The following is a 10,921-nucleotide window of genomic DNA, read 5'->3' on the forward strand; positions in this document are numbered from 1 at the left end:
CATCTGCTCGTGTTTTGTTTTTTGGTAATTCTGTGTCAGTTACACAGGATCAATCTGGTGGTGAAGTAGTTTGTGTATTGCATGCAAAAGCATGGCCTTCATAAGGGCAGCTCTATTACATACATAAAGAAAGAAATAAAAAGTAAAAATAAATATAAAATATAAAATATAAAAAAAAAAAACTAAAAAAAAACCAAATGGGAGTGACTGGAAGTTTTACATCTGACAAAAAGTTATAAAAATACTGCAGTGAAACCTCTAGAAGTACATGATGTAGGGAGCTAAACAAAAGCTCAGATGCTTGTGTTTGCTTCCATACTAGCATAATCATGTTAATAATAACATAACTGCAAAATAGGAACCAAAATCTTCTCCCCCCCCCCCCCCAAAAAAAATGAACAACAATATGGCAATCCTCTTTCTTCTGGCCTTACTGTACAGTTAGATGTAATGTGTCTATTGTTCTTGGCGAGAAAATTCTTCCTTGCATTAGCCTAATGTAGCCTAATGAACACTTATTGCAACTGCTAATTTGGATTTCAACCTCCAAAGTTACTAAAGACTTTACAAAAGCAAGCATCTTCACTAAGAGCTGAAAACAAAACCCTCAAGGAGTAATTATCATAATGACAGTCTTTTGTAACACACTAAGTTTAGAAGATATATTGGGACTCAAGAACTGGGAGATATTACTTCTTTTTTTTTTGGTTTAAATCTGACAGAAAATGTAAATCTAGAGTTGGTTATTGGCTACAGTTACAATATTAGCCACATTTTATCAGCATATATTGCCCCTTTATCAAACCCTAGTCTAATACATTGTGAGACACTGTACTAGGAGAAGACACACTATCAAACATTGTGTCTATAAAGCAAATTACTGGCAGAACACTGGAGCCATGCTCCAAGACTCTTTAAATGATTCTAGAATTGAATCCTCTTTAAACAAATGGGAGTTTTGTGGTGTTTTCCCACTTGGGGCAGTAACTTCAACCCAAATGGGTATTTCAGCCTTTTCCTCGAGGTACTAATTCTCTTCCCTGCTCCTTCGTGCTAGACTGCAAGCAACCCCAGTATGAGCTACAGTTCACTGTTTGATAAATCCATCAGGATCACATCCTCTCCAAAAAGCAAAGAGTTGATCCTGAGGCCACACACTAGATATCTTCCACTACTTGGCTGTGCCTAAAAATTCTGTCCATAAGATTTATGAACCAAAGAACCAAACCTTCCGCAAAAAGCAAATAGGTTATCCCGAGGCCGCCAAAGAGAAATGCATCCATAATTTGGCTACTCCTAGATATTCTGTAAAAGTTCATAAATGTTATGAAAAGAATCTGTGACAAAGTGTAGCCCTGGCAGATTCCAACTCCCACCAGGAACAGATTTGACTTGTACTGGAAAAGAAAAACCATACTCTCACTAAAATGGTACAGAAACTGTTGTAGTAGTCCATAACAATGCAACAAATAGCTCATACACCAAAAATACCCACCCCAGGACACCCCACCCACTCTGCACATAGTCATATCCCTTCTTTAAGTTCATAAAGCACATGTAGAGTGGTTGGGCAAACACCCATGCACCTTCACACATCTCTGAGAGGGTAAAGAGCTGATTCAGTTATCTATGGGCCAAAATAATTTTATTTCTCCCTTATCAGAAGTTACTAACAGGTGGACTCTCTTCTTCAGTGTGGCTGAGGAGTGTGAATGCCCTGAAGTTAGTGCTTATGCTATACATCAGTTTTAACAGTCCAGTGGTAAAACCTGCTTTTCCAGTGGTGAAGGCAAATCAATTGCCAGCTTACCTGATGTTGCCTTATCACCTGTGCCAGGTAAGGATGGAGTTGCAAAGGATTTAATCTCTGAATCATTGATTCAAGAAGACATCCTGATTTTCTGAAGACATTCATGCAGCCGGTGCAGGATATTGTGTGTTCAGGTGCCACTCGTTGTATGCCTCTACGTTTACCAGACCCCACAACACATATAATAATTTTTACACACCTACACAAAAAGCCTATTCATGAGTATAATATGCCTGGACATAGTGCTGACATTTGCAGTACATCTGCAGTCAACAGGCTATAATTCTGCAACCTCCTATTTCTGGTAACGTAGAAGTATCGTAGAAAAACAGGATTTAATCCAGTGACTGTTCAGATCAGAGTAAATGGCAGCTGTGACCTGTTGATTTTGTCAAAGAAATCTACCTCGGCCTGTTGATAATTGAATTATCACATTTAAAATGTCTTTCTAAACTTTTTAAAAATGTGCACTAAGCATACCATACAGACATATATTGTTACATATAGTAATTTAAAGCAAATGTATTAAAATCCATCAACAACTTTTCTTTTCTTTAACCAGTTTGTTAGGTTTTGGAAAATTGCTTTGAGATGCGTTCTTCATGTGAAAATTTTACACCTATCTACGCAGATCATATAGTGTAGTAATATGTCCAACTTATAATTCCACAGTTGTTCTGTTTATTAAAAACAAATGCACAGTGCATTTATAGACAATTAGATACATACATCATGTCATATAAAGTGGCAATATTAATGAGTCCGTTATGTACAAACACACTGACAGTACTTTTCTATAAAGGCAACGTTTGGCTTAATGTTTAAAGCCAACATGATCATGGAAATGTTATGGAAAAATCTGGGCTTTTCTCTGACACTATCACAATATTCATACCTGACACTTTGCAACTTTGGCATCAAAAAAGACATCAAAGATCATATACAGCTAATTACTTGTATGATATCATTTATAACCATGTGTTGTGCTGTAGTGACATTTAATTTATTTTGTTATATAAGGCTTTAAAAATAAGGAAATCATAAATATATTGTCTGGGGAAGGTTCTTTAACTATGCTAAAGCCTTTCAAAATAAATTCATAACCAGAGCTGTTACAAAGGAGTGACAGACCACTTAAAAAATCCTGAATTTAAATAGTAATGGCAAAAAAATGTTTGTTTGGCACATATCCTGCCCCCAAATAATCTACTTTACAAGAGCCGAACCACTTAAAATCAAGTCAGTCCATGCAACTGTACAATTGAGATTCGGGAAAGTTCACTTGAAGGTTTATCTTTGAGAAAAACAATGTAGTTTTAGGGCAGTTACCAAACTTTTAAATTGTTAAAATATACATGCAATGATTCATGCAATTTTTTTTCTTTCCCATTAGTTTAACTAGTTTAACTAGTTTAACTTGGGAGCTGGTCTTGTTAGCACAAAATAACTGCAATGGAAAGTTACCTGACTACCAAGTAGTAAGACTTTTCTTATGGTGGTGGTTTAATTCTCTGATCCAGAGCAGATGTAATTAAATGAATATATATTTATGAACAATTATATAGCTGATAATTTTTATCAATGTCACAAAAGGCGTGTAAAGAGTATCTCATATAATGTGGTACTACCATGGTGCGTGAACATTTACCATGGCTTCCTGCTTTAGCAGAGATATTCAGACCGAGAACTGTCACTTTTATAGGTCATTTGGGAGTCTATGCTTGATCTGGAACACAGCAGCATTCGCTCTGATTCATTAGTTGGTCTCCTTGCCCAAAGCTCAGTTGGGTGAGAGTTCAGATTTCTTTGTTTCATTGATATTGTCTCAAACTTGACATAGCTTTCTTTTTCAAGGTCCTCTTCATTCAATCCGGTGTTGCGTCCCTTGCAATAAAGAGCGAGAATCTTGTAGAGCAGCAGGATAATAAGAGGTAAAACCAAAGCACAGGCAATGCCACTTACGATGATGAAAAGTTGGTTTTGCCCACCATCCTCGACATTGTCCAGTGTGTAAAAATCAATACAGGGATCTTTTCCAGCAGCAGCACCTTTTGCTACAAGGCAAACTGAATACCTCATCCCAGACGACAGTCCATCTAGGAGTACTTTTCCACTGCCAGCATTAGTCTCCACTGTCCTTTTAGTGTCATCCTCACCATAGGGTGAATATACCACTGTAAGTGGAGCATCATTTGGTAACCCATCTGCAGTCCAGAGCAACACTGCACTGTCAGCTGTTTCCTCAACAATCTTTAGGTCCCTAATAGACTTTGATGTATCGCTTTTCTTGCTTTTTTCATCGGCTGCAAGCTTTGTCACGTTGCTTCCTTGCTCATTTTTTGATTGCTTAACTTTAGATTTTTGTAAACCATTGCTAGGGGTAGGCTTTAACTTTCTATAAAAAGCAATTGTTGATGCTCTTGGGAGAACTGTCGACATAAATGAGTCAGGAATGAATGTTGGTGGAACTATTGTTGTGCCCACACTGCTTGGCCCAGTGTCAATGCCAGGTCTTTGTGGGGGGACAGTAGTGCCAATGGTACCAGCAACAGTGAGAGAAATGGTGGCTTCCACACTGCCGGCGACATTCTTAGCTTTGCAGCTGTAGTTACCAGCATCCTTGTACAGTATCCCATGCAAGCTCATGATGGACCATCTGATGCCATCTCCAGGTGACTCCTGGACTGTAGAGTGGAACAAAAGCAGAAATAGCTATATGTCATATATCACTGTGAAGCTTTGAATGAGGCTCAAGGCAGCTAAAATGCCCAAACCGTAAAAACAGGATAAATTATGATTTCCTAGAGCTTTAATATTTACCTGTGTTACTGACTGGTGAGCCATCAGATTTAGCCCAGTAAAGTGTTGGTGTTGGAAAGCCTGAAGCATCACATCGTAGGAGAACATTGCTGCCCAAAGGAGATGTGATCTTGGTTGCAGATGTCATCACTGATGGTTTTACGCAGTTTTCAAGTTCAGCATGCTGAAAAAGAACACCTGAAAGATTTTCTGGTCCAGCACAGGTCAAAAATAGATCCATCAAAATTACTGGTGTCTCAGCCATTTTGGAAATCTCAATCATCTTGGAGATTTTACAGTCACAGAACCATGGATTATCCTGGAGGCCTTAAGAAGAAAAGAAAAAAGGATACATATGATTCAACATTAAGAAAAGTGGAGATGGTATTCTAGCAGTGAAAGGGCAAAAGATAATAAAGTCACATTTATGAGAAGTTTTTAGAAGTCCACATTGAGCTCTAGCAATACTTTTCAAAGAGCTGCAGCGAGTATGGTGTTATAAAGAAAACTACAAATTACACTGATGCTATTCATCAGCGTACAATGCGTTTGTATTTTTAGTTCTCTTTTTGGCTTTAAAGTCTTAATTTAGGCATAATAATTGAACTGTGGAAGGAAGCCTTTCATAAGCGAGTAATGAAGTTTACTTTACAGCTCACTGTAAACACCTGGTGCACACAATAGGTGAGCACATGTACCAATGGATACTAAAGCCCATTAAGCAGATTAGTTTGTCTTAACAGTGGCAAAGTACCTAAGCTGTGCTTGCCCTTCCTCCAGTTTGTGGTAGCGTACTTTTTCCATTAGCTTGGTGTGTTAGCACAAATATCGAGCAATCACTAAAAACATAGTTGTAATCCAGCTTAAGAGAACTACAGACTTTTGTGTAAATTGCACATTTATTGCATGTTGAAAATAAAGTTGTTGATAACAATTCATCATTAATGACATTCTGAAAGTCTGTGTGTAGTTGGCATTTAATTCAAAATAATAAAGTTTAGCATAGCTCCTATTTAATATTAACAGAAAGTACTTTTATGATACACTAAAGAAGTTCTCCTCCTGTGCATGGCCCATTTTTTCCTGTCACTTAATCCTGTATTTCCTTCAGGTATACAGGGGCTCTTCTGGCATGGATAAACTTTCTGGCCCTAACCTCAGACTGTCAGTGCTCCGAAGGTACAAGAGACATTCATTCACTTGCATACAAAAGAAGAAAAGACTAAATAAAAAATAAACAGCGTGTGATTTTGCACAATTATTAGCACTGCCACATATCTGATGGCTCAGTTGAATTTGTGTTTACGTACTTTCATAGTGTTACGTTGTTAGTTTCATGTCTTTTGATATTTGGCATTTGTGTGCAGTCATACCAGGTTGGACTGTCTGTTTTCCAATTTCATGTGGGGTTATTTTTTTCTGTCAGTAGCCAGTTTTTCTAGTGTAAGTAAGTAAATTGATCCAACATTTATTTCAAATAACATACATTAAAACGGTCTGAAATTATTTATGTTATTCCAATATTTCTAAACTTTTTGTTGAATATAAACCTGAAACCTGAAGTTTAAAACTTCAGTTAAGCCTTGTGTGCACTGTGTCTGAACTTGTGAATGTGAATCTTCAGGTTAAAGCTCTGACACGGGTGGTTTCTAGAAGACAAACGGTTCAGACTTAACCACAGTTAAAACAAGGCCACTGGATTATTAATCTGAACTCTGGGCTTTGACCCAGACAACACAGGTCTAAACTTGTTCCTGACAAGTAAACTACAGCACCGCTAAAGGCAGGGAAACAGCCCATAAACACATTAAGGGGTTTGGCTTTAGTCTATCTGTAACAACTTGATATGCATCACAGATTATACTACAAGTAGCTTTTTTTCCATAGAGTGATCAAATTAATTCAACTTTCTTACTTTGTTTTTCTTTCTTTCTTTTCTTTTCTCTCTTTGATTCTTTCTACACACATGCACTTGTATTGTGTTAATTATTTTGCAGTTAATCAGGCAATAATGTACATTTAATGTAAGCTCTGCCACTGCTTAGATTAAGCTCATTTGACTTTTTCCTGGCAGACACTACTGCTCAGTGAGAACAAATCTGGCTAGATTAACAGGTGATAGAAAGAAGTTCCTGGAGTAATTACAAATAACCCGAAAAGTGTCCTACAAACCAAGTCAGACAGAGCATTTTATTCTTACCTAATACTACTTTCTGGGAGGCATTAGAAGATACAGGTAGACCATTAAATGGTGGCCATATGTCCATGAGCTCAGAGGGCAGGGTGGTTAATTTGTTGCTGGATAGATCCAAGTAGGTAATGTTGCGGAGGTAAGGAATTGCCTCGGTGGGAACATTATTAATTCTGTTGTTGTGAAGATCCAGTGTCTTCAGCATTGGCATCTCTTTGAGAGATTCCCATGGAAACATTGAGATCATATTTCCATCCAGTCTCAGCTCGTGGAGCACTTTTAGGTTGTAGAAACTTCCAGTATCCACTGAGGTTATGGAATTATAGGTAATCCAGAGGTATCGTAGATCCACCAAGTAGTAAAAAGCTTCTGTTGGGACTCGCCGTACTGCAGTTTTTTCAATACGAAGTTTGACTGTGTCCACGGGGACATTGACGGGGATGTCAGACATGTCTGGGTCATTGCACAGTACAGATCTGAAAATCAAAGACAGAAATTTATCTCATGTGAGATTTATCTCATCTCTATGATCTCCTCCTATTAACAGCTAATGCCTGTTTTAAGAAGAGTAATACAGATACAGATGTTTTAAGGAAACACTGATCTTTCAAATAGGTGTAACACTGGTATACATCCCTTGATTCGTTCATACATACACCAGTTCTAACAATCTACACTATATCACAATGTATGATGCTTTAATTGACATAATTGTAGTTACCAAGGAGACTTGGTAAACTTGGTGGAAATCTTGCAATCAATTGTAGTCATGGATATAAGGACAGGTGACATATTCAAGGAAAAACCATAACTCTTGGTCTGTACAGTGAGAGGATCTTTTGGCTGTGTTATCCTGTACTAGCCTCCCTTAGAAGGAGTTGTTATGACAAATGAATACATAGCTGTTTCTTATTATAGCCTTCTTTTAGCAGTCATTCTATGATTTGTCCTGTGAGCTTGACTTCCTCACATGCATCAGTCAATGAATTGATGGGAATTGTGCAGTGCATGGCCTTTCTAGTCATCAATTCTTGACCTAATTAAACAAAGCACCAAACTATATCTGAGGCAATATATTTTAGAGGAATGATGTTCCATAACTTCAGTGGAGTTTGAGAGACTTGTAAAATCAGTAGTAAGGTGCATTTCAATAGTTTGGGAAGCATGAGGTTGACTAATATCTGATTTTTGTCATCTATCCGTATATACAAAGTGATTCTTCCACAATTAACTTTTTTTTATCTACTATTGGTATAGTACTAATAGGACTAATTATGCTGGGGGTCATTAGGTCTTTCTCAGGTAGCCCTATAAATAGTTCGGTGCTATGCCAGGTAACATACATTATGTTATTACGGATCAATACGGCCTGCACATTTTGCACTGCGAAGAGTTAATTAAATTAAATGCTTGAGAAACAGTTGCTTTTCTTAGCGCATAGTAAATATAAGACTTTATCTTTTTTGGTTGCTGGTTATCCAGTTAGGATTTTTTGGGGGTGGTTTTTACATATACCATAAGTACGCATGTAAATGATCCCCATGAACATATAACTTTCTGCTATACATTTACTTATTTAGAATAAGAGCACTGAAGGTGGCATATAGTTAAGTTAAGTTCTTACAAGTAAAAAGTACTATCCTTTCACAAGATGACCTAATTAGGGACACTCGCAGGCTACGTAAACTCTTCATAAATTGAAAAATTGTCCTTCATTTTTAGATTTTCAAAATGTGCCACGTACAGTTTATGTATCCACAAAGTATTATTTACCTGGTTCCTGTTCCATCGGTGCGTCCATGAAAAACACAGGTACACTGGGATGGACAGAACGGATGAGCCATAGTGAGGCAGCATAGGAATGCATGCAGGCACAGAAGTCGTCGCATGATGTCACTGAATGCACCCAAAATGCTCACATCGAGGGGATCTCAGGAAAAAAGACATTCGGATGCCTTGAGAGACTAAAGGATTATTCTTCCCACTCCAAAAAAAACAAATAGAAACAAATTAAAAGAGCTTTAAAAGTACATAAGAGGCAGCGGTAGGCTGAGGATCTAATACAGGTGACCTGTCAGATTGACCGGGGGGATGGGAAGGAGGGGTGGGATTAGTGAAGGATTTCTTAGGCTTGACAGGGTCACGGAAGCTAACCAATGTGGCACGCTAGCCAGTTCTGGAAAGATGTTCACCTTATAAGGCAGTTTGATTTGTCCCTCTGTTGTCAGCCTGTGTCTAAGATAACACTGTGGATATGTTCATGAAATCTGATGCAAACTCCTTTAACTGAAGAGATTCCTCAAATACTAATATGTCATTTAGCTGGAGGCCATATTTTAGACTGAGGGAATTCTGTCTGGCACCAGGGTGTAAAATGTAATCTTGGATATGATTTATTGCCTCACTGGGAGGATCAGTAGCTTTAGGTAGTGGCCAAATTCAACCTGTCTGCTGAAGATATGTTTGAAGTAATGCAAGCTTTCATATTTTCAGACAGTATTTTCTAGTGGTCTGTTAATCAAGGGTTGCTTTTAATGTTTTTGTATGTCATTCTAAGACATACATTTTCTGGTAGTCATTATGCTGATATAATACTATGCAAAGGGCTTGAGCGGTGGCTTGAGCCACCTCTCATCTCTTTACATTTTGCCAGGTAAACCTGAAATAGGTACAGTGATTTATTAAACATACATGGAAATATAGTTGAAAAAACTGTGTGTACAATTCTAACTAGCTTCAAAGTCAATACTTGGTATGACCACCTTTATTCTTAACACAGCCAGAACTCTTTTAGGCAAGCTTTCTTGTCATTTCTTTAAGTAGTGTCCAGGTGTCTTGAAGGACACCCAAAGCTCCACTTTGGATGTTGGCTGCCTTTTGTTCTATTCTTTGTCAAGATGATCCCACGCCGCTTCAGTAATGCTGAGGTGCACACTCTGGGGAGACCATGTAGTGACTGATGGTGTGCCATTGTGTATGCTTTTTCTGTCCAAGTACACTTTTACTCCATTGGCAGTGGGTTTGGAATCGCTATCATGGTGAAAAATGAAACCTTTGTCAGTCAGGTGTTTTCCAGGTGGTATTGCATGACGGATCAAAATCTCACAGTACTTTCTGTTTTTTCTGCTGTACCTCTCTCCTGACCTCCTCCATACATTTCGAGCGTGATTCCAACCAATTTCAGATTTGGGTTCATCACTCAAGGAGACCTTTTATCCACTGATATTCTGTACAATTCTTGTGTAATTTGGCATACATCAGCCTTTTCTCCCTGTTTTTTTCCCTTAAGAATGGCTTCTAGGTAGCCACCCTTCCACTGAAACCATTTCTCATTAGGCTTCAGTGAACAGTAGATGGATCAACTGAAGATGTGCCAGATAAATCTCTCAGGTCGTGTGTCAAGTCTTTGCTGGATTGTTTCCAATTTCTGAAGGACATGATTTTTGCATTCTGTTCATTATGCTGTAGGTGTGCCACTTTTTCTTTTGTCCTACATTTTTCTGGTTTTATCACATTCCTTTAAGGACTCTCTGCCCCCCATGCCAAGGTATGATACGTTTTTGATTAAAAGATTTGGGGTAATAGCTCTTTAGGAATCACCTTGTCAGTGCAAAAATACAATTTTACACTTGTCAAACTTTGTTGTCTTTGGTATTTTTGTAGATTAACCTAAAGAAATGAAACAAATTATGTTTCTGCTAGTAACCAAGTGTTTAAAGATTCAATTTAAAATTAGTTCTTTCCTACATTGTCTGTTATGTGTAAACAAAACACCAGTACATCCTCTGAGTTAGGTGTCTTTTTTATGCTAGTATGATTCCATGGTCAGTGTTTAGTAGCTTAACAATCCGTTTAGGTTGTTATTCATTTTTTATTTGAAGTGATTAAGAATAAAGCATGACATCTAGTGGTATAATGTAATTGCTGAGTTGATTTTCTTCTTACCTTTATTAGTGTTCTTTACTCTTTGATCATTTAGTGAATCCTCTTGGCTGTACTTGCAGATTCACTGTAAAGCAAGAGTTTATATTTTTGTCTCATATTGTAACTCTTTAAAATCCTGTGCTACTACCTGTATAGTTGGTTCATATCAAAACAAACTGGACACAAGAAACCAATGG

At 37.7% G+C, this 10,921-nt stretch overlaps 1 protein-coding gene across 1 annotated transcript; it reads right to left on the reverse strand.

Annotated features, from left to right (window-relative positions):
* Nucleotides 1–2,468: 2,468 nt before the first annotated feature.
* Nucleotides 2,469–8,879, reverse strand: lrit3a (info leucine-rich repeat, immunoglobulin-like and transmembrane domains 3a). Its single transcript, XM_004553616.3, has 4 exons — nt 8,574–8,879; nt 6,810–7,276; nt 4,631–4,936; nt 2,469–4,494 (listed from the first exon to the last, which is right to left on the reverse strand). Exons 1-4 carry the CDS (start codon nt 8,687–8,689, stop codon nt 3,473–3,475), a joined length of 1,911 nt encoding a protein of 636 aa, XP_004553673.1. The 5' UTR covers nt 8,690–8,879; the 3' UTR covers nt 2,469–3,472.
* Between the last annotated feature and the right edge of the window lie 2,042 nt (nt 8,880–10,921).

Source organism: Maylandia zebra, linkage group LG2 (genome assembly GCF_041146795.1).
Source record: "Maylandia zebra isolate NMK-2024a linkage group LG2, Mzebra_GT3a, whole genome shotgun sequence".
In the NCBI taxonomy this organism is placed as follows: Eukaryota; Metazoa; Chordata; class Actinopteri; order Cichliformes; family Cichlidae; genus Maylandia; species Maylandia zebra.

Coding starts and splice junctions, on each gene's coding strand:
- lrit3a (XM_004553616.3), bottom strand. CDS start 8,689: ATGCGACGACTTCTGTGCCTGCATGCATTCCTATGCTGCCTCACTATG. Junction 4,937..6,809: donor CTCCCAGAAAGTAGTATTAG/GTAAGAATAAAA, acceptor TTTCTTCTTAAG/GCCTCCAGGATAATCCATGG. Junction 4,495..4,630: donor CTCACCAGTCAGTAACACAG/GTAAATATTAAA, acceptor TCCACTCTACAG/TCCAGGAGTCACCTGGAGAT.